Here is a 22,724-nt window from a genome sequence, read left to right on the forward strand (position 1 = left end):
CAGCTACTCTGCACCAATCTGACCGTGTCTTGACTCGAAGTCCATAACACCACTCCAACTTTAACACACCTTCCTGTTGGAGCATCGGTCACGAATGCTGTTTATTTAAATTAATAGAAATAAATAAATAAATACGTAAGTGAATAAATAAATAAATAGAAGCGGTGGTCCGACCAGCAGGGGGCGGTATCACACACCACCTGCAGGAAGTTGAAGAAGAAGAAGCGGAAGCGTCGGGCTGATCTCAGCTTCACAGTAAATCTAAAACTTTGAGGCTTTTTAAACATTATTTTTATTTTTACATTAGTCTTATCGAACACAGACGTTTCTGGATCAGAACAGTTCACCAGACACATGTTTGCAAACAGGAAGATCTGGATAATAACCGGAACTTAGAGACCAGACCTGCTGCAGGCCCGAACCGGACCGAACCGGAGAACCGGAATGGAGTCCTGGGTTCGACTCAACGCTCAGACCCAGTACAAGGAGAAGGTTGTCAGGTAATCTCACAGGCTGATGAGGTGGTTATTCTTTTAAAGCTGGTTTAAGACTATTAATGTCTGTAAAACAACCAACATTAGCTGCTGTCTGTCATGTTAAACCGCTTATTTCCAGGTTAGGTTAACCAGGTTAGGTTAACCAGGTTAAGTTCAGGCTGGTATCAGCGATCGTGTTCTTATAAACGCTACAGCAGTGTTGAATAAAAAGTAGTTTATACAAATTTCTGACAGTTTTATTCCTTCCAGATAGGACATAGTATCTGGTAGGGCTGTGACGCTTTTGTCCCGATTTAATTTAAATAGCGATTCTCACAATTCTCTGATATTGCTATTTGTGTAGATTTAAAAAAAAAAAAAAAAAAAAAAAAAAAAAAAAAATATATATATATATATATATATATATATATATATATATATATATATATATATATATATATATATATAAAATGCAATGAGGAAAAAACAACACAGTAGCCAGACCATCATTGTGCTGCTATAATACCCAAGAAGACAAGTAAAACGATCAATAAAAATAACAAAAATTTTATTTATTTGAAAAAAAATTTTTTTTGGAAAAGATTTCTTAACAAAAAAAAAAAAATAAAAAAATCACGATTTCTGATTTTTCGATTCGATTTTCCACCCCTGGTGTCTGGTTAGCACAGTGATTATACCGGGATAGTAGCAGAGCATGTGGATGAAACCAGGTGATGTCAGTTCAGAGAGATGATGCTGGTCTCTGTCAGACTGCTGACCCCCACCTGTTCCTCCCAGAGCTGCCCAGTATGCCTGCATGGTTCTCAGCTACTCCCTGCAGCAGAGCAGAACACCAGCAGACCTCCACAGAACCATCAGTGAGCTGGAGAAACACCTGAGCCTCACCCGGAAATGTGAGTCTGTTGTTTTTGTGTTGTACAGTAGAACCATAAAACAGAAGCAGAACATGAAGATTAATGAAAGAATAGATAATTAAACATCAGAGCATAACAAACAGACTGAATGATTGTGGAAATGTTTATCTAGTCTGAGGTCATTATTCCGTCTCTGAATGGTTTTTCAGTTTCATGTTTCAGTGTTCACATCCCAGTTCATGTGGCAGATTGTCACAGACATGTTCACAACTGTGGAGAGGTGAGAAAATGATTGCAGAAAATAAAAATATGAGAAGTTCAGATGGATCCAGCCAGAGCTTTGCAGACCCACCATTCAGCTCCAGCTGCAGGTGTGTTTGGGAACGTTTCCACCAGCGGCGACACATGGAGACTAAAACATCCGTCCATCCTCTAGCTGGGAGTGGATAGAGAGCATCTGATGAGGTTTTAGGACTAGTTTCAGGTCTGGACTTGAGTCAGATCCTGTTAAATGAATATGTTTCGATCTAAACCAGTGGTTCCCAACATATTGTCCTTTAGGAGCCCCTTCATGCAGCCTCTGAAACACCACAGACCCCTTCCCCTGCTGAAACCAGGCTTTATGCTCCGATCATCTACTCGTCTCCATATTTAACTCATTCTGAGTCCTGTCCTTTGATTATAACAAGGTTAAGGTAACTACCAACATTATTATTCAACCATTCATTTTCTAAACCATTTAGTTTAGTTCAGAGTTGCAGGGAAGCTGGAGCCTATCCCAGCACTTAGAGGAGATGCAGAGACAGGTCACCAGTCCATTGCAGGGCCCATCGACAGTCTTACCCTTTTAAATCATGACAATCAACCTCTGCTTGTTGGTGTTCAGCTCACTTCAACCGCAGAACGTCTCCTGGAGGCGGAGTGGTGGTCAGGATGCATCTCCTGCAACAGCCGCTGCTGCCACATGCATGACGTTTAGGCTAAAAAGATCTCTGATCTGATCCGACCATCTTAGAGTCTCCTGGAGTTCTCCTCCATAAAGACCAGATCTGTGGAGCGCCGTGGACTGGTTTCTACCTGGACTGGTTTCTACCCGGACTGGTTTCTACCCGACGCCGTGGACTGGTTTCTACCTGGACTGGTTTCTACCTGACGCCGTGGACTGGTTTCTACCTGACGCCGTGGACTGGTTTCTACCTGGACTGGTTTCTACCTGACGCCGTGGACTGGTTTCTACCTGGACTGGTTTCTACCCGACGCCGTGGACTGGTTTCTACCTGACGCCGTGGACTGGTTTCTACCTGGACTGGTTTCTACCCGACGCCGTGGACTGGTTTCTACCTGACGCCGTGGACTGGTTTCTACCTGACGCCGTGGACTGGTTTCTACCTGACGCCGTGGACTGGTTTCTACCTGACGCCGTGGACTGGTTTCTACCTGACGCCGTGGACTGGTTTCTACCTGGACTGGTTTCTACCTGACGCCGTGGACTGGTTTCTACTTTGACTGGTTTCTACCTGACGCCGTGGACTGGTTTCTACTTTGACTGGTTTCTACCTGACGCCATGGACTGGTTTCTACTTTGACTGGTTTCTACCTGGACTGGTTTCTACCTGACGCCGTGGACTGGTTTCTACCTGGACTGGTTTCTACCTGGACTGGTTTCTACCTGACGCCGTGGACTGGTTTCTACCCGACGCCGTGGACTGGTTTCTACCTGGACTGGTTTCTACTTTGACTGGTTTCTACCTGACGCCGTGGACTGGTTTCTACCTGACGCCGTGGACTGGTTTCTACCTGGACTGGTTTCTACCTGGACTGGTTTCTACCTGACGCCGTGGACTGGTTTCTACCTGGACTGGTTTCTACCTGACGCCGTGGACTGGTTTCTACCTGGACTGGTTTCTACCTGACGCCGTGGACTGGTTTCTACCTGGACTGGTTTCTACCTGACGCCGTGGACTGGTTTCTACCTGGACTGGTTTCTACCTGACGCCGTGGACTGGTTTCTACCTGGACTGGTTTCTACCTGGACTGGTTTCTATCTGACGCCGTGGACTGGTTTCTACCTGACACCGTGGTCTGGTTTCTACCTGGACTGGTTTCTACCTGACGCCGTGGACTGGTTTCTACCTGGACTGGTTTCTACCTGGACTGGTTTCTACCTGACGCCGTGGACTGGTTTCTACCTGGACTGGTTTCTACCTGACGCCGTGGACTGGTTTCTACCTGGACTGGTTTCTACCTGACGCCGTGGACTGGTTTCTACCTGGACTGGTTTCTACCTGACGCCGTGGACTGGTTTCTACCTGGACTGGTTTCTACCTGACGCCGTGGACTGGTTTCTACCTGGACTGGTTTCTACCTGACGCCGTGGACTGGTTTCTACCTGGACTGGTTTCTACCTGACGCCGTGGACTGGTTTCTACCTGGACTGGTTTCTACCTGACGCCGTGGACTGGTTTCTACCTGGAATGGTTTCTAACTGACGCCGTGGACTGGTTTCTACCTGGACTGGTTTCTACCTGACGCCGTGGACTGGTTTCTACCTGGACTGGTTTCTAACTGACGCCGTGGACTGGTTTCTACCTGGACTGGTTTCTACCTGACGCCGTGGATGAACCTTTTGGTTGTGGCATCATGTAGTTTTCCAGCTCTTCCAAACGGTCCTCGGGTGACGAGTTGATCAGATTTTTCCTCTCCACGGTGCTGGACGTGTTTTGGACATTTTGTGGTGGGACCAGTATGAACTGGGAGGAAGGCTCTGTGCAGCAGGAATCCTAGTCTCAGAGGACCTCTGACTAAAATCTTTTCAACGTCGTTGCGTTCTGACACTTGTCCTGTTGCAGTGCTTCGCTTGGGGAACTCTGTGGAGGCTGTGGAGGCGGCCAAGCGCTCCATCCACCTGTCAGATGGCGTTCTGAGGCTCTGCCTGACCATCAGCCACCTGAACAGGGCCATGTTCTTCGCCTGCGACAACGTCCTGTGGGCTGCAAAAACCGGAGTCCTCTCCAAACTGGATCAACAGAAATGGAGTCAAAGATCTTTCAGGTGAGCATCTCCTGTGTGCAGACACTGCCGTTCTAAACCAAGACCTGGAAACCTGATCAGGACTTTCTGGGTTCTGGTTCTGGTGTCTATGTTTAACCCATGATCGTAAACGTTGCGTCTTCTCAACAGATACTACCTGTTTTCTCTCATCCTCAACCTGACCAGAAATGTGTATGAGCTGTGCCTCCTCATGGACCGTGAGACCCGATCCAGACTCTCCAAATCGTCCAGCGCCCCCCCCACTGACCCCTCTTCCTCGCCTTCATCTCCAGCAGCTTTTCCTCTCATGGCAGCAGGGCTCCAGCGACACCTCGGCCAAGCGGGGACCATCCTCTACAACAACCCCCCTCTGCTGCTGGACCTGCTGAAGAACAGCTGTGACGTCTTCATCCCCTTGGACCGGCTTGGGCTTTATAGAACTGGACCAGGCTTTGTGGGAACATGTGGCCTGGTGTCCTCCATCCTCTCCATCCTGACTGTGGTCTACCCATGGCTCAAGCTTAAACCATGAACCCAGAGATGCAGGCTGGAGGGAGATGTTGCTCTAAGTCTGGACAGCAGAGGAGTGACCGTCCCAACGCCTCCTAAGCCGAATCAGCCGGGTTTGTGTTCTGGTCTCTGCACCAGAGAGATGAAGAAGACTATCTGACGTCGCTGACGAAGCTCCAGTGACAGACTGAGCCACTAAAACTGGTTTTAAAGAGGAGCCTGGTTGACGTTCAGCTCTCCCTACCCACCCGCCCATCGCCTAACCCACAGATTTACACACAGTTCGGTCCCGGTTTGCTTTTAAACATCTTTCTGCGGTGTGGGATGTCTCATCTGCGAGTGGCGAATGTAAAAGCAAACTTATTCAGTCATGTTAGGTTAATTGGTTACTCTAAATCGGCCACAGGAGTGAGTGTGAGTGGTTGTGTGTCTCTGTGTGTTCCTGCGATGGACTGGCGAGCTGTCCAGGGTGTACCCTGCCTGTCGCCCAAAGCCAGCTGGGATAGGCTCCAGCTTCCCCGCAACCCTGAATTGGATTAAGCGGTTCAGAAAATGAATGAATGAATGAACTTATTCAGTCATCTGCTGCAACATCATACAAAAGGACCGGTTTCTAGGATGGCTATAATCCAACCAGATAACATGTCAGGAAATATTATTGGAAATGTGTTTTAGTTCTGAAATACAGATAAACTGGTTTGGATCAGCTGCGGTGATGACATGTCTGGAGTTTTAATCTGTAACATTAGACACATTAACCAAAACAGTAGAAGTTGCCTGACACTGGGGTATCCGTAAAACCCTCCACCTCCAAGTCCTTTATGTGTGGACCATAAGCCACGAGTCTGAAGTTACAGACCGGCTGATTTTTCTACACGTTGAAAATAAAAACCAGTTTTTAGAAGCATCAATGTTCAGACGACCTGCTCCAGTAGAATCCGGTCTTGATGAAATTAGATGTTTAAATAGAGTGAAAACAGGCAGTTTTACAGTAAAATGTTTCTACTTTCAGATTGGTTTTGTTTTTTGTTTTTTTAATCACAGAAAAAAAGTGAAAACAGGTTTAAAACGTTTACATGAATGACTGAAGTAAAACCACAACTGTTAAAGACTAAACAAAATCACAGGACTGCTGGTTCCAGTTCGTCCTGGTGGTCCAATCCCACATTACGACCCAGTGAAACCTGCAAACATAAAGAAGACCATTTATTGATTGTTCTGATCAGGTTATACACCAAGATACTCATGAAGAACACTGTCCACTACAACCATTATAACGGGGGCGCTCCCACAGGATTTACTGGTTTTCAACCAGAGATACGTTTCAGAGCCACAATACCCAACCTGTGGTACTTGTACCATTGGTGGTACTCATGCTTCCTTCAGTAGTATACCAATATCAACTCAACAACAAATCAGAAAATTTGTAAATTACGGACAAATGGGAAGTTTCTGGAGAAGTTTTGATGCACGCCAGAACGGCTACATGCTGCTCAGAGATACGAGTATCCTGACAGTCCCGAGTGGGAGGGAGGGCTTGCATACAGAAACACTGTCTGACATGTAAAGACACTTGTATAAAATTCAGGTGTGTTAGAAAGAAGATGCACATCACCCATTTGGGTGGTTAATTAAACGCATCGCTCTACCTTACTGTATCTGGGACTGTTGTACATGCACACATAACTGTTCCTAATGAAATTAAATCAATGAATGAAATGAAAAATACTTAATAAATCCCCAAAGGGAAATGCATCACAATGCTGAAACAGCAGGGCATGTTCTAGGTGTCGCTATGACGACGAGATTCTCCACCCACAAGTCACTCGGTAACAGAAAGATCGCTTGATCATAGATTGTTTGATCTAGATTTAATGATTGCACAGGATTTAAACCGCCAACCTTCCGATCACGGCATCTTGCTCTGCCTACTGAGAAACTGCTGAAAAAGTGTTTCTTCTTTTAAATATAAAATATATAGATTTATATTCAGATTTACTGATGTGTATTTGGGCCCAATATATTAATAAATCAAACAAGTGAACATCAGATCATAGAGGTGGAGCTTTATGTTGTACATGGAGCTCAAATCTAAAGTACTCAAACAACCAGAATCTTCACACGTTGGTGATAAACTTCCTTTACTTGGCCTTGACAGCCAGAAGGCTTCGGAGCTCGGGACAGCCAGAAGGCTTCGGAGCTCGGGACAGCCAGAAGGCTTCGGAGCTCGGGACAGCCAGAAGGCTTCGGAGCTCGGGACAGCCAGAAGGCTTCGGAGCTCGGGACAGCCAGAAGGCTTCGGAGCTCGGGACAGCCAGAAGGCTGGCTTCGGAGCTCGGGACAGCCAGAAGGCTTCGGAGCTCGGGACAGCCAGAAGGCTTCGGAGCTCGGGACAGCCAGAAGGCTTCGGAGCTCGGGACAGCCAGAAGGCTTCGGAGCTCGGGACAGCCAGAAGGCTTCGGAGCTCGGGACAGCCAGAAGGCTTCGGAGCTCGGGACAGCCAGAAGGCTGGCTTCGGAGCTCGGGACAGCCAGAAGGCTTCGGAGCTCGGGACAGCCAGAAGGCTTCGGAGCTCGGGACAGCCAGAAGGCTTCGGAGCTCGGGACAGCCAGAAGGCTTCGGAGCTCGGTACGCGATGTAGAAAGTTTGAAAAGAAACGTTTTAGAGGTCATGCAGTGAACTTCAAAATGTCGAGAAAGTTTAACCTCTTTTTCACTCCTGGGTCTCCATGCTCTCATCTTCGGCATCTCCTCCCTCTTCCAGAGCCTCATCTTCCTCTTCTTTCCTCTCTGGAGGTTTCTCGTAGGCCTTCTCTGATGGTGTTACAATGACTCCTTCCCATGTTGAAATCTCAGTTGCCAGGTCTGGGAGGGAGAGAGAGAAAATCAGAATGAAAACCTTTGAATTTATGAGATTTCTTTTAAGGCTTACTGATTATCTGGTTATCAGATAACATCAGTCTGATGATGAGAAATCAGATTAATCCACTTAGATTTCTCCCCAACACTCCTGCACGTCTTCCTGCACGTCGACCATTATATCTGATTTATTTAGTTTCTTTACATCTTAGTGTACGCAAAAACCTCGCCGCCTCCATCTTTGCAAGGAGTTCTGTGAAACAGACGGCTGGCGTCTCCCTCCAGGCCAAAGATCACATCACAGTGTGGAGCAGCAGGAAGGTGGAGTAGAAATGAAGTCTATTTAGCACCTTATTAGCTTCCATTTAGCAGCTAAAAAGACCCTGTGATCCGCCATGTTCAACCAATACTGGCTGCTTTGAGAATAACAGGAAGTTACATCACAATTTATATCAAATATGATGGAGCAGAAAATGTCGACCAGGATTTGTAGAACATCACACTTAAGATGTGGACACATAAATTACATCAGATTATTCCAGTCTTCTGGTTACTCCCAGTTATGGGATCATGATGGTTGTGTAGACTGTGAAAATGGTGTTGTGTGTGTTAACATCTGGCTCACACCAGAACAGAATAAACATACAGAAGTGAAGTGTGCAACCACTTCAATAAAGTTCTGGTGTCTTGTGTCTGTCTACAAGAAACCCAACCATCGTCCTGCAGGTGGACAGTAAAGTGTTCTTACAGCTGGCATCTCCCTCCAGGCCAAGGATCTTCCTGTAACCTCCATGAGAGAGGACTCTGACCAGCGTCTGCGCCGTGAAACACACCATGTCCTGCAGAAACATACGCAGTCCGATCACTGACCTCCACCAGAGCTGACCGTTAACAACCAAAAAGCACCAGACCTACCTGCTGTTCCAAAGTCATGACTGTGTGAACTCTGAAGTTTCCACTCTCACACGGGTCAGTAATTCCCACAGATCCAGGCAGGAAGAGGCCAGCAGCCAACATCTGGAGGCAGCGCCTTCACACGTTCAGCACAGACAGTTAGAAACACACCAGACCTCAGCTGGCGGGGCAGGAGGAGACTCACCTGTAGGCCACGTTCAGGGACAGAGGCTGTCTGGAAGGATTGTTCATCACCGCAGAGTGGCCCTGCAGCACAAAGCACAGATATGGACTGATTAAAAATCATGGTTTGCTTCTCCACTCTTGTTTTTAATCACATGTAATCGTGTGTGTGTGTGTGTGTGTGTGTGTGTGTGTTGATCTAACCAAACTGGAAAATAAATTCTAACACATATCAGGTATTTAATTTGTTTAATCTCACTATGTCCCCTGGATGTGGGACGAAGAAAACGCCCAGGCATCATAACGGAGGAAGGTTTGGTGGTTTTGGCCCTGTCTTCATCAGCAGAACCAGTGGTCCACTGGTGTGAGGGTTCCCATTCTGAAATGAGCCTCGCTTTCCAGACAGGCGCTCGCAGCGGCCGCACCTTTCCTCCTGGACTTCTCATTTAAAAACAGCAACTTTGGGGATTTAATAATGTCCTAAATAAGAGTTTCTGTTGCATCTCCTGTCTGCTCCGTTTATGGACCAAGTTGAGTTCAATATTCCTCATGTCTGCGTGATGCTCGTGTCCAGGACTTTGTAGGATAAAAGAAGATGGTTTGGAGCTAAATGGAGCTTTTATTCCCCTGAAATGATTTGATTTTTTACACATCAGTAAAATCAGACGGCGTTTTCCACTGACTGCTGGTGGTGTCATATTCTGGTGGAGACCTGACAATGCAGACAGGATGTTTTATTACACACTCCTTCAGTGCAGTCTGGATCAATCAACAACTGATCTAAAAGGTAAAAACTGGACAGGATGCTTTCTCTGGGGGCTTCTATGCAAATTATATAGAGTCTTAATGCCTGGATTTACATAAGAACAGGTAGATTTTGAGGTGTTACACACCTCCCGGAGACTGCGGCCCTGTAAACATCTTCGTACGGCTGTCAGCTCTAGTGTTAGAAAGGAGAGTTGTAATGCTAACACACAATTCTGTTGATTCTGAATTAATTCTGGAGATTAGTGGCAATGAAAGCTCTATCAGGAAGGTTCGATTCCAGAACGTCTGGACTTTATTCCACATTGGAGAAAATGTCTTCTCCACCTTCATGAAAGGAAAAAATCGTTGCTTTTTTTTCCCCAAAGAGGGAAGAATAAAGTTGTCATATAGAGGACTTTCAACACTGAATCAAGTCTGCAAACTATTCTATTTTACAGTCATTTAGCTGACGCTTTTCTCCACCTGCACCCCAGAGCAACAACAATAAATCCGTGGTTAGTCAGACTGCTTTGTAACCAGAAGCATTTAATCTGATGCGTGCTTCAACTGGGAGCCAGTGAAACGCAGCTAGCAGTGACTTTAGTCCTTCTTGGCTGCTTGAAGACCAGACATGCTGCATTATGAATCCTCTGCTGTGGGTTAACTGAGCGTGCAGCAGTCAGGAATGACCACAGCCTGGACCAGAGCTCAGCTCTGTGTTCTGTCTGATCCTAAACCAGGCAACTGGGTCATCGTAGACCAGGTCCGCTGGCTGTCTACCCTGACACCTAGACTACTGGTAGAAGACGTAGACACAAGTGTGATAGAATTGAACTGCAGACTCGGTTCAGCCAGTCCAAACACACAGAAAGCTTTTGACTCCGTTAGCTGGGAAGATTATTTCTGGTGTTTTGCTATTTAAAAGCCACTCAGATATCAGTCTTCCTATTCTCTTAAACGTTCTTGACTCAAGGCTGTAAACCATCACCCACTGACTGGTCCTGAAAGGGAATCAAATTGTTGGGACTGTGGTTGGCACAATGTCCTGGACAGAAAATGTTCCAAACTGGGTAAGAAAAGTGAGGTGGTTCACATGACAGTCCTGGATTAATAATGATTAAAAAGGTTTTCTCATACTCAGAGAGAAATACAATTTAGACAAGCCTGATTTCTTCAGATATTTACAGATACGACTGGAACCCAGTGAAATATTACCGTGGTAAGATTAAATCTGTTATTTCTAAACTTTACCAGCGTATTACGGGAAGTTGGGGAACCTCCAGAGGAGGAGAGAAAAGTAAAACTTAAAATAACCAGTGATGTCATGAGAAAGGAGGAGATCTCGTGTTCAGGCGGCGGAAATGAGTTTCCTCCGCAGGGTGGGAGCTGGGCGGAGGAGATCAGAGTAGAGCCGCTGGTGGAAGTGGTTGAAGAAATTCACCGAATGTAAATACTGACCTTTCATCTCAGACTGAGAAAAGCTTTGTTGGATACAAGATGGGAAAATGGAAAACTGATCCGCCCGGCTTCAGACGAAGCTGGAGGACGTGACGAGCTTTAGACTGATGAGAGCAAGTCGTGTCCAGAATGGAAAATACAGCTGCATCACAACACTGGATAAGAAATATGAGATTCCTTCCTGTAATTATGTCTCCAAGGGGGCGTGGCCTGCGCTGTATGAAGAATGTCCAGGGGACATATAGATTATATATATTATATATATGTAGAGTTGCCAGGTAGGTTGTTTGCAAGCGGTGCAACAAAACACGTTTTTCCAGACACAATGAATGATTGGGATTAATAATCATGATTACAATATTGATCAAAATACTCCTGATTATTATCTTGGTCATAATCGTGCCGGCCTTTTTGTGACTATGGTTATTATTGCTGTTAAAACATTTTAACATTCAAGGCATTTATTTATTTAACACGTCAGAAGCATGATGTCATCAAACACATCTGCGCTGGCTGGACTCGCGTGGTATCGGGTCTCGGTTGTGGTGTCCGTACACTGTTATTAATACCAAGTACGAGTACACACGCTTGGTATTGAGCCGATACCGATGCTGATATCGGTATCGGTGCATCTCTACTGCAGAAAGTCACTGGAAGAAGTTCAGAGCAAACGCTGCAAACGTTTGGGTCGGAATGTGGTGAAGTGGTTCGCACTTCTACATTTTTATTTTTACTTTCTGTAGGAAAAAAAACCCATGTTTCTTGTTTTGCATAAAGAATTTTATGGGTTCAGGACTTACCAACAAGTCCAGGATCCAGGGAGTCAGAGGTTCAAACCCAGGGAAGCGCAGGCGAAGGTCTTTCAGAAGACGGATCAGAACTTTGACACTGAAGATTGATAGAAATGTGGTTTTTATGTAAACGCTCATCTGATTAAACATCCTCCAAAACAAGAACCAAGGACTTCTTACGTTGACTGAGAAGCATTTTCCTCGAACCAGCGGGCATGACGGATGGCAGCTAGAGCACTCTGCAGCACCTTGATGTCCACTGGAAGAAAGAGGGAGAGAAAATCGAATATGTGAGACCCTGGAGAGAACATCACCAGGATTGTTGCCACTTTTTTACACCTGTGTGTTCTGATGTTTTCCAGTGTTCCTGACAGTGCCTGATTGAAACTGGTCCAGCTTGTTTTCCTCTTTATGATGTAATAGTAGCATTATGGAAAATTTGCATTATCAGTCCTCATTTCTCTGATTTACATGCTATAAATACACATAACTACTTCAACCCATTATTACACCTCTGATGGCAAATGTCTTTCCAATCAACCAATCAGCAAATAGACCGTCGGTATTTTACTGCAAACAGTCCAGAAATGATGTGCAGCTACTAGCTAAAGTTAAACCTTAACTGATGAAGACTGATCTGGATGCTTTTATCACATGGTGGTTGGAGGACTGTGACTCCCCATCAGCCGGTCTGAACTTAGCCGTCTGCAGCTTGTTCAGAACGCAGCGGCTCGTCTCCTAACGGGACGAAGAAACGTGAGCTCATAACGCCGCTGCTGTCCTCTCTTCACTGGCTGCCGCTTAGTTTAGGAATGATTTGAAGATTTGTTTTAAAGTGTCTAAATGGCTGGGCACCGCAGCATCTATCAGACCTTATTAACATTCATCAACCCTCTCTTAGGTCAGCTGACCAGGTGGTCTGGGGCGTCCCCATTTTAACCGCAATGAAAACAGAAAGTAGAGACCTGCTGGAAAACTCAACAAGCGCTTATGTGATAAAAACAAACTTTGCTGCTCACTTGTTTGATTCAACACTAAAACTGTAAAAAGCTCCATAATAAAAGTGTCTTTTATAACACTAGGAACAGATCCAGTAAATAGAAAAACAAACTGCTTTAGATCATAAAGATGTTACTGAAATAGTGTTTTCAATTTATATGTAGAATAAGCCTTTTTTCCACATAATATATCAGACAGAAGCTTCTTCATTATTCCATCTCCATAACAGTCCTGTTGAGTTTTAGTGCCAGGTGATTTCCACTGTTGCCGGCAGGTTGGATTGTTTTCTAGGTCTTGGCGGCTCTTGTTGCATTAACACTGACTATCACTGCCCTACGACGACGTCCTCTAGCTTTATTTATTAAATAAAACCATGCCGTCGCTCTACTGAATCCGCCATCATTCAGACTGACCGGAAGGAAAGCTCCGCCTCCCTCCTCTCTTTTCCGCCGTGTTTGCCGCTCGGTCCAGACGCGGCAGGAGCGTTGGGAGCGTTTTGGGCGTCGGACACAAAAGTGGCAGTTTAGTGAGCAGCGTCGAGCTTCAGTGTGTTCAGTGTGTTTGGTCTGAACACACCCTAACAACTGTCAGATATGGAAGTGAAGTCGTTTGTACAGTTTGAAGAATTTCTGGATCAGGTTCCAGTCTCTAACCCCGTTCTGACCAGTTTAGTCTCAGTGCTGAAGCTCCTGTTCGATGTGCTGGCTTGTAAGTATGCAGGAGTGTGTGTGTGAGTACATACAGTGCAGCTCCGGGTCCAGTTTCCGAAGGTTGGGCGGGACGGTGGTGATGAGTATTTTCACCGTAGCATCTGCTGAGCTGATCTCAAAGCCCGTCTCGTTGGTCAGCATGGACAGGACTAGAAACAAAGTTTCAAACCGCATCACACAGAGAAAATAAAACCTACATGAAATGTGAATGAAACTTAAAGCAGACATGATCGCCACCGCCCTCCTTCTTCTCTTTTAACCACCAGTCTCTACCTTCTGTGGGGTCCTGGGTGCGAAGAGTCTCCACCACCTTGTTACCAAGAGCAGCCACAGCCTCCACTGTTAACCAGGACACACAGATGCTTCAGGTTACTTAAAAACAAACAAACAAGAAAACATCTTCACCCTAACAGGCCAGGGAGACGCCTGCTTACAACTCTGGTTTGTTTTACTTCCATCATCACTGCTTCAACCAGCATGTTTGTTCCCACTCCCAGTTTCACACGATTCCCACTGAACTCTGCATCCATAGCTGCCTTTTCACCACCGCGCCTGGCTCAGTCCAGGGTGGGACAGCACGCTACGATGGCGTCGTTATTCTGGAGCGGACAGAGATCCATCTGCAGCGTTTAGCGAGCACATCTGGTAAACTTTGAGCAAAATCTTTTCCCACTGAGAGCAACACCTGATCTGAGCAAACAGTTCTGTTCATGTTTGGGTTTGCTCTTATCTGTGCGAACATACGTGCACGCACTCGCAACGCAGCCTGCGCACAGTACTGTCAACACGCTCGCTCAGCACGGTGAAGCGCTAGCCAATCACAGGCCTCAGAAAGAGTCCTCCTGATTGGCTGCTTCACAGCATCTTGACTACTAAATCTGAAAAATATTTTAGTTTTTTTTTTAACGATCTTTTAAAACATAAATTAAAAAAAAAAAAAAAAACTTAAACACACTCCAAGCCAAATAAGCTGTCGGTGACTTACGTGTTGGGAGGATCTTTAGTATGACGACCAGGTCAGCAACGTTGTGTCCCGTGGTCATGGTGCCTTTCTTGTAGGAACCCACCTGACGAACTTCCTCTATTTGCTGCACACACACATGTACATCATTATCGTAGTTAATATCATCATCATCATCCTCACCTATTAGTAATCCGCTGCAAAACTTTTACAGGAAACTCTCCATATCCATAAAACCCATTAAACCGTACAGTCTCATCACACAACACGGCAGCAGGATGTCACTTAGAGACACAGAGGTGTGATAATTATTACAGAAGAAACAAAAAACAGGAAAAGTGGTCAATAAGTTAACAGGTCATTGTGTGTCAGGACTGGTGGGACTGGTGGCTTACCACTTCGAAGTTACCAGGGGCGACTATCAGGTTGTCGATGACGTTATTGATCTTGGTCACTAAAGACAAGATGGAGGACTGAAAGCAGGAGGAGACAGATTAACCAAGGAAGAGGAAAACAACCTGAAAATGAAAGAAACGTAGGGAAGAGTGCAGACCTGCTCTGCAGGCGTCGGGCTCAGGTCTTGGTTCCTCTTCAGCAGACATTCACTAAACGCCGTCTCATCAGGAGCTGGTTTCACTCTGGGAAAGGCCATCTCACACTGGTGGCACACCAGTTTCATGTCAGGTTCATGCATTTATCCACCTGGTATCCGTCACATGTTGCAGCTTTTACTCACCACATAAAAATCAAAGGGGATGTGAGGCACAAACGGCCGGTACCTAAACAGCAAGCAAGAGAAACTAAAGTTGGTGGTTTGTGTGAAACTTTGCAGCTGAAACGTTCCTCACCAGGTTAACACATGAAGCTGATCTCTTTCAGCAGCGAAACAAACTTATGGTCCCTTTTATATTCCCTTCCTGCCTCAGTAAGATATAATCTGCTGCAGAGCATCTTTATTCCCTTTAATGCTTGTTGAACACGAATAAAAGGAAATTTAGATCCGAGTCGGTCGGACCAGACATCAGCGCTTTAATCAGCGACCTGAACGTTTTCTGTTCCTTTGTGCTTCTGCAAAAAGTAAAACACTCTTTTACCAACCAAGTGTATGAAATGTGGACACAGCGAAGGTGAATTTGGCAGGTATAACCTCTGTAATCCATATAAACAGATCCAGACTTCAGATTCCAGCAGCTACAAGAAGCCTTATGAATTGGTTGGTTGTGATTGGTTGATTGGCTGTGAGGTTGTGATATCAGCCATGTTTAAAGTCTCTTTTCCTCTGACAGATAAAGGACTTAATGTCAGAACCAATCAGCTCGTTTTGAGGTGCGTGTCATCTGACTGGCCGTGGCAGGTTGGTTATAAAGTCTACTGGAACGCAGATGCTCCGTCCCACCATTCCCAGTTCCCCATGCGCACACCTGTGCACCTTCTCTTATGTTTTAATTATCTGAAAATGTGCTTTTTTTTGTAGTGGTGGGTGTTTTTTATGTATCCCCACAAAGTTCTCTTCAGGTTGAAAATGTCTTATTTTCCCCCCTCACGTATCTCTTCTACCCCTTTCTGCATCATCTACTACAATATTGAATTTCCCTTTGGGGATTAATAAAGTATTTTTCCTTTCATTTCATAAAAAGGCGTGCCACTCTACAGCAACGGCCTCGGTCGGCCTGATCCGGTCTGTGTTTATATGTTTGTCTCCTCTTGGACGGGCTGTGCTGGATAAATCCTGTTGTACCCGGACGCTGGTCTGATGACAAGAAATGTTTCAGATTATTCTTTAACATCATGCTTATATTTGATTTATACAGTTTTGAGACCCACTTCATCACCTCATAGTAAAAACTTTGCTCCAAACTGTCGTACACATTTTTATATTAGTTTCCGTCCCCTGGGTACTGTAGAACACCTTTTGTACTACAGTAATTCTGATACACAGTCCTTTATTTAATGCCAACCTTCCGATAGAAAGTGTGAAAATGCTACACATTATTTCTCAAGTGAGACTTGTGTTTTGGTGCCGTTCAATTCTAATCCATTATTATTACCTCTGATGAGCAGACTTACCGCCGAGTCTCTGAATGAATAATACATTCTGTAGCTGGATTATAAACTTCTTGGACCGGATAAAACTGAATGAAAATTTCTACCGATCACCTGAAGAATAAGCTTGCAATTTACCCAAAAGTTACACGCAACCACAGCGGAGTCTGTTGACTGTATATGTGATAGCAGTTGGGGTGCAAGCTATCTTAATGGTTAAAGATGCTTCGAATGGTTTCAAACATTTTCTACGCATCATTCTATTCTACAGTCATTTAGCAGAAACTTTTATCCAAAGCGACTTACATATGAATGAGAACAAAACAAGCACAAAATCAAACAGTAGAGGCCATCGTAGGAAGGTGCTGGTGGACTGTCCAGTTGGATGCAGGTCCTTCCATGAAGTGCTACAGGTTTTTTTTAAATAAATTTTTTGGTTGTTTACTCACTTTCCCACCTCATAATATCACAGATGTTAAAATACAAAGAATAGACCATACAGTTTGTTGTAAAGAACTGGGCTAAGTTCTCCAACTTTCCAACAAAACTAAGTGTAGAAGTTCTCCTTGAAAAGCTGAGTCTTCAGCTTGCCCTTAAAAGTAGACAGGGACTCTGCAGAGCGGACAGAGTTTGGGAGATCATTCCACCATCGTGGCACAACAGAGGAAATGATTCTGGCTGGTGATTTAGCCCCACGTTGTGGTGGTAACACAAGGCATCTTTCACTGGTGGAACGTAGCTGTGGAGAGGGAGTGTAGGCCTGGATTAGGGAGTGAAGGTAGACGGGAGACGTTTGACTTATTGTTTTGTAAACCAGAAGCAAAGCTTTAAATTTGATGCGTGCTGCGACTGGAAGCCAGTGAAGAGCGATTAGCAGCGGAGTGACATGAGATCGTTTGGGTTGGTTGAAAACCAGACGCGCTGTGGCGTTCTGGATCATCTACAGAGGTTTAACCAGCATGCAGGCAGACCTGCCAGTAGGGAATTGCAGTAATCGATGCGTAAGATGACCAGAGCCTGAACCAACAGCTGAGTCGTGTGTTCTGTCAGGTACGTCTGATTCTCTTGATGTTGTAGAGAGCATATTGGCAGGTACGGGCAACCGAGGCAACGTGGACCTTAAAGGTCAGCTGGTCATCCACCATGACCCCAAGATTCCGGGCAGCAGGCGTAGGATCAAGTGTGACAAGTCAAACTTCACGAATCTCTGCAGTTTGAAGAAGAATGATGGTGGCAGTAAAACTCACCCCTGGACTAGTCCACCTCGGGACCCAAAGCGGCCTCCTCGGCCCCTGCCGCGGTCGCCTCTGCACAGAAACACAGCAACATAAACTTGACCACAAACTTTAAAAAAACAAAACTTGTTAAATCAAAGTTTTATGAACAAATACTATTTCCAATCCTGTTTCTTATTGACTGAACTACACACTTGTAGTTCCAACATGTTAAAACTAGGAATTTGTGCCACTACATCTCTTATAAATATACTTGGAAAAGACAAAGACTAAAAACTTGGTCTCTTTTTTTAAATTTCACAAATCAGTTAAGGTTTGACCATATCTCTCTGATAGTCTCTCAGTAAAAATACATATTACACGTTTTCATTTTGGTTTCAGATCCAATGTGACCAGTGTCATCGGTGGTACCACAGCAAATGTGTTGACCATCCGTAGGGGAAGACTCTTACAGCTGTTTGCTGTTTACTCGCAACATGTATGGCTCGCAAGACTATTGTGGTTTCATTAAAGATACGTTTTGTGTGCTTTCTGAAGAGGATTCCAGAGATCTTCAAATACATCCAGCAAACACACACCTTCAAAGCTAATCTTTTAAATGATGAGTTCATTGTAAATCAAGTTCAGTAGGGTGAAACGTTCTGACAGCCATCAGAAATAGTGACCTGGCTTACACTGGTTCTGTTGAGTCACAGAACCAGTGTTTTCTGGGTCCAGAATACAGTGGTGGCTGGAGGAGTTCCCAATAACATTTTTATTAAAGTATGGTTTTATTATAAAGGTATGTATAGTAAGATCACATAAGATTCTCGCATAGATATTACCTCAAATTAGTTTTTTTTTTTTCTGAGGATTTCATGCCGGTTCGGAGGGTGTGCTGCAATGAAGATTTTTCTGCATATTTTTGGCTCTTTGAAGACTTATATTTATGAGTCTCCATGGCAACAAAAGACTTGTTTACAATCGGGATCAACTGATTAACCTCTCCCAAATCAGGATTATCAGCGAAAACAACACATCAAATCTTGATAGAGTTGAAAAGAAAGAGGAGAGGATGCAGAGCAGGAGTCAGAGAACGAAGACAGCGATGGAGATTTAAACCATTTCTCCCGACCGTCGCCATGGGTAATGTGAGATCACTAGCTAACAAAACAGACGAGCTCAAGATGCTAACAAGGTCTCAGAAAGAATACAGAGAGTGCAGTATTATGTGCTTCACCGAGACATGGCTGCATGAACACATCCCTGACTGTAATGTGTCTGTACCGGGCTTTAAAACGGTCCGTGCAGACCGCAGTAGACAACACAGCAGAAAGCTAAAGGGTGGTGGAATTGCAGTGGTGGTTAACCAGCGTTGGTGTCATCCTGGACATGTTACTGTCAAGGAGAAGATATGCACAAGGGACATGGAACTGTTAGCTATGAGCTTCCGTCCATATTATTTACCCTGAGAGTTTACCTGTGTTATTCTGGTAGCGGTTTATATAATACCTGGTACCGCACCAGACACAGCCTGTGATGTCATCAGAGCCGTCGTTGCTCGGCTACAAACACAGCATCCAAACTCATTCATGGCGATCTCCAGAGACTTCAACAACGTCTCCCTCTCTGCAACTCTACCAACATTCCAGCAGTTTGTCAGCTGCTCCACCAGAGAAAATAAGATGTTGGACTTATTTTATGCAAATATGAATAATGGATACAGTTGTTCTGCCCCGCCTCCTTTAGGAAGATCTGACCATAATCTGGTTCTTCTCACCTCCACCTACAAGCCCGTCGTTCAGCAGCAACCAGTCATCACAAAGACTATCAACATCTGGTCTGCTGAAGCTGAAGATGCTCTTAGAGGAGGCTTTGAGGCTACAGACTGGAACGTCCTCTGTGAACCTCATGGAGACGACATCAACGCCATGACTGAGTGTGTGACAGATTACATAAACTTCTGTGTGGACAGCATCGTCCCAACAAGAACAGTGAGGTGCTTCCCCAATAACAAACCCTGGATCACCAGTGACCTGAAAAAGCTGCTGAACATCAAAAAGAAAGCCTTCAGGGATGGAGACAGGGAGTTATTGAGGGCAACACAAAAACAACTTAAAACACAAACTAAGAAGTGCAAGGAGGACTACAGGAAGAAGTTACAAAGTCAGCTCCAGCAGAATAACCTGAGGGATGTGTGGTCTGGAATGAAGAAGATCACCGGCTTCAAGTTAAAGGGGGACCAGCCTGATGGAGGTCTGGACAGAGCTAATGAGCTGAACATATTCTTCAACAGGTTCAGTTCACCCCCTACCTCCAGCCCAACAGACCACACACCCTCCATAAACCCACTGCTTTCCTGTCACGCCTCCAATCTGTCACCCTGCAGCTCAGTCATGGACCAGAACACAGCTTCATCTCCCTCCACATCAGGACATCCTGAGACCTCCACCTTGTTTGTCTCCTGCAATCAGGTTAAGAAGCAACTTGAGAAACTGAACCAGAACAAGGCTGCAGGTCCAGATGGTGTCAGTCCCAGAGTTCTCAAGACCTGCTCAGAACAACTATGTCCGATTCTCCAGCACCTTTTCAACACCAGTCTGAGACTAAATAGAGTCCCAGTGCTGTGGAAAACCTCCTGCCTTGTTCCAGTGCCTAAAAAAACACAACCAGCTGAACCAAGTGACTACAGACCAGTTGCTCTGACATCTCACATCATGAAAGTCCTGGAGAGACTCTTACTGGCTCACCTCAACAAGCAAGTAAACACCTTTCAGGACCCATTCCAGTTTGCATATCGTAATGGACTTGGGGTTGAAGATGCCATCATATACCTGCTCCAGAGAGCACACTCTCATCTGGACCATTCAGGCAGCACTCTGAGGGTCATGTTCTTTCATTTCTCAGTGCTTTTAATACCATTCAGCCTGCTTTGTTATGTGAGAAGCTCCATAAATTCCAGGTGGATACCTCCACAACCACCTGGATCTATGACTACCTCACAAACAGACCCCAGTTTGTGAGACTGAAAGGTTGTGTGTCTGAGATGGAGGTCAGCAGCACTGGTGCACCACAAGGAACTGTACTCTGGCCATTCCTCTTCACTCTGTACACCTCAGACTTCCAGTACAACTCTGAGTCCTGTCATCTGCAGAAATACTCTGATGACTCTGCAGTTGTGGGGTGTATCAGGGATGGACAAGAAGCAGAGTACAGAGAACTGGTCAGTCAGTTTGTTAAATGGTGCGGTGACAATCATCTCATATTAAATAGCAGCAAAACAAAAGAGATGATTGTTGACTTCAGGAGGAAGAAGAATAAACAAAGCACTGTTTCCATCCTGGGAGAGGAGGTGGAGGAATACAAGTATCTTGGAGTTCAGCTGGACAACAAACTGGACTGGAAATGCAACACTGACTACATCTACAAGAAAGGTCAGAGCAGACTGTACTTCTTAAGGAAGCTGAGATGGTTTAACGTCTGCACCAAGATGTTGCATATCTTCTATAAGTCTGTTGTGGAGAGTGCAGTCAGCTTTGCAGCATCTGCTGGGGTAGTAGCATCAGAACCAGAGACTTGAAGAGAATCAACAAACTGATCCAGAAAGCTGCTTCTGTGCTTGGAGTAACTCTGGAGCCGCTGGAGCTGATTGTCCAAAGAAGAATGCTGCACAAGCTGATGAAGATGATGGAGGATCACCATACAATCCAGTCTATCAGATACTGCTCATCTTTAAATATATCAATACCCTTCCACATTTGATAGATTTATAGATTTACTGTTTTCCACATGGAAAGTGTTTTTCTGATGAGTAGATTTTAAACCAGAAACACAATCAATTAGATGATAATCAAATATTTCACAAAGTCTGATATGACCTGCTGCCATGGTTTACGTAAATTCTCTTGTTCTCTCGTCTTTTAAGAAGGTCATGAAGCGAAAAAAAACCCCCACTTCACTCCCTGCAGTCACAAACTGTGATAGGTGACAGATTTTGGTGTAACACCGGAAATGCTTTAAGCCTGGGGTAACATTTCCTGTATTCGTTCAGTCCTCAGATTGCTTGCAGACCCTCACCGTAATTTTAACATTAGCCGGGTTTTTTAAGCTTTGTATACCTAGTGCATCTGCCTTCCAGTCTACACGATGAAAAACTGACTCTGATATTCTTCACAGTGAAACAGAACCAGAATAATTTAAGAAAAATGAGCCAGCCCTAGCTATTAGCTAACAACTTAACGTTACGTTCACAAAGCTGGTTGACCACGGTAAAGTTTGTGAGGTTATGAACTGGTAAACCAACGTCTAATAAAACATTAATATATAATAAAGCTGTTTACCTCATTGTGAACGACGTTTTGATGATGAAATTTGAAAATACACTGAGAACCGCGGATGCAACGCGTGAGTCCGGCACAAAGAAGCCTCCTTCCTCCTCTTCTTCTTTGGTGCGGCCACCGACAATCAGCGACGACACGCTGCTGCCCCCTTCAGTCCAGATTGGAAACTACTACAGGACATCTACTGGACACGTCACCAGTTCAGAGAAAGGTGTTGAATTAAATGAAATGAAATGAAAAATACTTTATTAATCCCCAAAGGGAAATTCAATATTGTAGTATATAATAATAATAATTAATTTGAGGAGGTCTTGTTCCGGAGGCTGATGGCTGCTGGCAGGAATGATCTTCTGTATCTTTCAGTCTTACATCGGACCTGAAGAAGCCTCTCACTGAACACACTTTGTTGTTTCATCACTGTGTTGTGGAGAGGGTGTGAAGAATCCTTCATCATCTTCATCAGCTTGTGCAGCATTCTTCTTTGGACAATCAGCTCCAGCGGCTCCAGAGTTACTCCAAGCACAGAAGCAGCTTTCTGGATCAGTTTGTTGATTCTCTTCAAGTCTCTGGTTCTGATTAGCTTTAATGACTAATCTAAATGTACCATAAACATGTACGATAATCAGTTCTTTAAA

At 44.9% G+C, this 22,724-nt stretch overlaps 2 protein-coding genes across 4 annotated transcripts; one reads left to right on the forward strand and one right to left on the reverse strand.

The window, feature by feature from the left end:
- The first annotated feature begins 209 nt into the window (after positions 1–209).
- On the forward strand, positions 210–5,725 carry pex11b (peroxisomal biogenesis factor 11 beta). 3 transcript variants are annotated; one of them, XM_079258604.1, is made up of 5 exons: positions 210–255; positions 369–500; positions 1,275–1,390; positions 4,201–4,402; positions 4,532–5,725. In XM_079258604.1, exons 2-5 carry the CDS (start codon positions 445–447, stop codon positions 4,911–4,913), a joined length of 756 nt encoding a protein of 251 aa, XP_079114730.1. In that variant the 5' UTR covers positions 210–255; positions 369–444; the 3' UTR covers positions 4,914–5,725. The 3 variants fall into 3 exon arrangements, with proteins under 3 accessions (XP_079114730.1, XP_079114729.1, XP_079114731.1); XM_079258603.1 differs by having other exon boundaries at positions 227–500; XM_079258605.1 differs by having other exon boundaries at positions 227–500; positions 4,568–5,725.
- Positions 5,726–5,901: 176 nt separating this feature from the next.
- ilf2 (interleukin enhancer binding factor 2) lies at positions 5,902–22,192 on the reverse strand. The gene is made up of 15 exons (XM_079258602.1): positions 22,090–22,192; positions 17,783–17,842; positions 15,229–15,271; positions 15,046–15,150; positions 14,888–14,965; positions 14,517–14,619; positions 13,805–13,870; positions 13,564–13,680; positions 12,003–12,081; positions 11,832–11,919; positions 8,849–8,910; positions 8,665–8,779; positions 8,498–8,588; positions 7,597–7,755; positions 5,902–6,075 (listed from the first exon to the last, which is right to left on the reverse strand). The coding sequence occupies exons 1-14, from the start codon at positions 22,092–22,094 to the stop codon at positions 7,604–7,606; spliced, it is 1,164 nt and encodes a 387-aa protein (XP_079114728.1). The 5' UTR covers positions 22,095–22,192; the 3' UTR covers positions 5,902–6,075; positions 7,597–7,603.
- Positions 22,193–22,724: the final 532 nt, after the last annotated feature.

This window comes from Telmatherina bonti (genome assembly GCF_933228915.1).
Source record: "Telmatherina bonti genome assembly, chromosome: 19".
NCBI lineage: Eukaryota > Metazoa > Chordata > Actinopteri > Atheriniformes > Telmatherinidae > Telmatherina > Telmatherina bonti.

What these genes read in the sequence shown, in the direction of transcription:
- pex11b (XM_079258604.1), top strand. Translation starts at nt 445, where the DNA reads ATGGAGTCCTGGGTTCGACTCAACGCTCAGACCCAGTACAAGGAGAAG. An exon ending in TACAAGGAGAAGGTTGTCAG is followed by an intron (nt 501 to 1,274) that starts GTAATCTCACAG and finishes TGTTCCTCCCAG; the next exon opens with AGCTGCCCAGTATGCCTGCA. An exon ending in CCTGAGCCTCACCCGGAAAT is followed by an intron (nt 1,391 to 4,200) that starts GTGAGTCTGTTG and finishes GTCCTGTTGCAG; the next exon opens with TGCTTCGCTTGGGGAACTCT.
- ilf2 (XM_079258602.1), bottom strand. An exon ending in TCCCCTTTGATTTTTATGTG is followed by an intron (nt 15,151 to 15,228) that starts GTGAGTAAAAGC and finishes GTGTGCCACCAG; the next exon opens with TGTGAGATGGCCTTTCCCAG. An exon ending in CCTGGAGGGAGATGCCAGCT is followed by an intron (nt 7,756 to 8,497) that starts GTAAGAACACTT and finishes TCTCCCTCCCAG; the next exon opens with ACCTGGCAACTGAGATTTCA.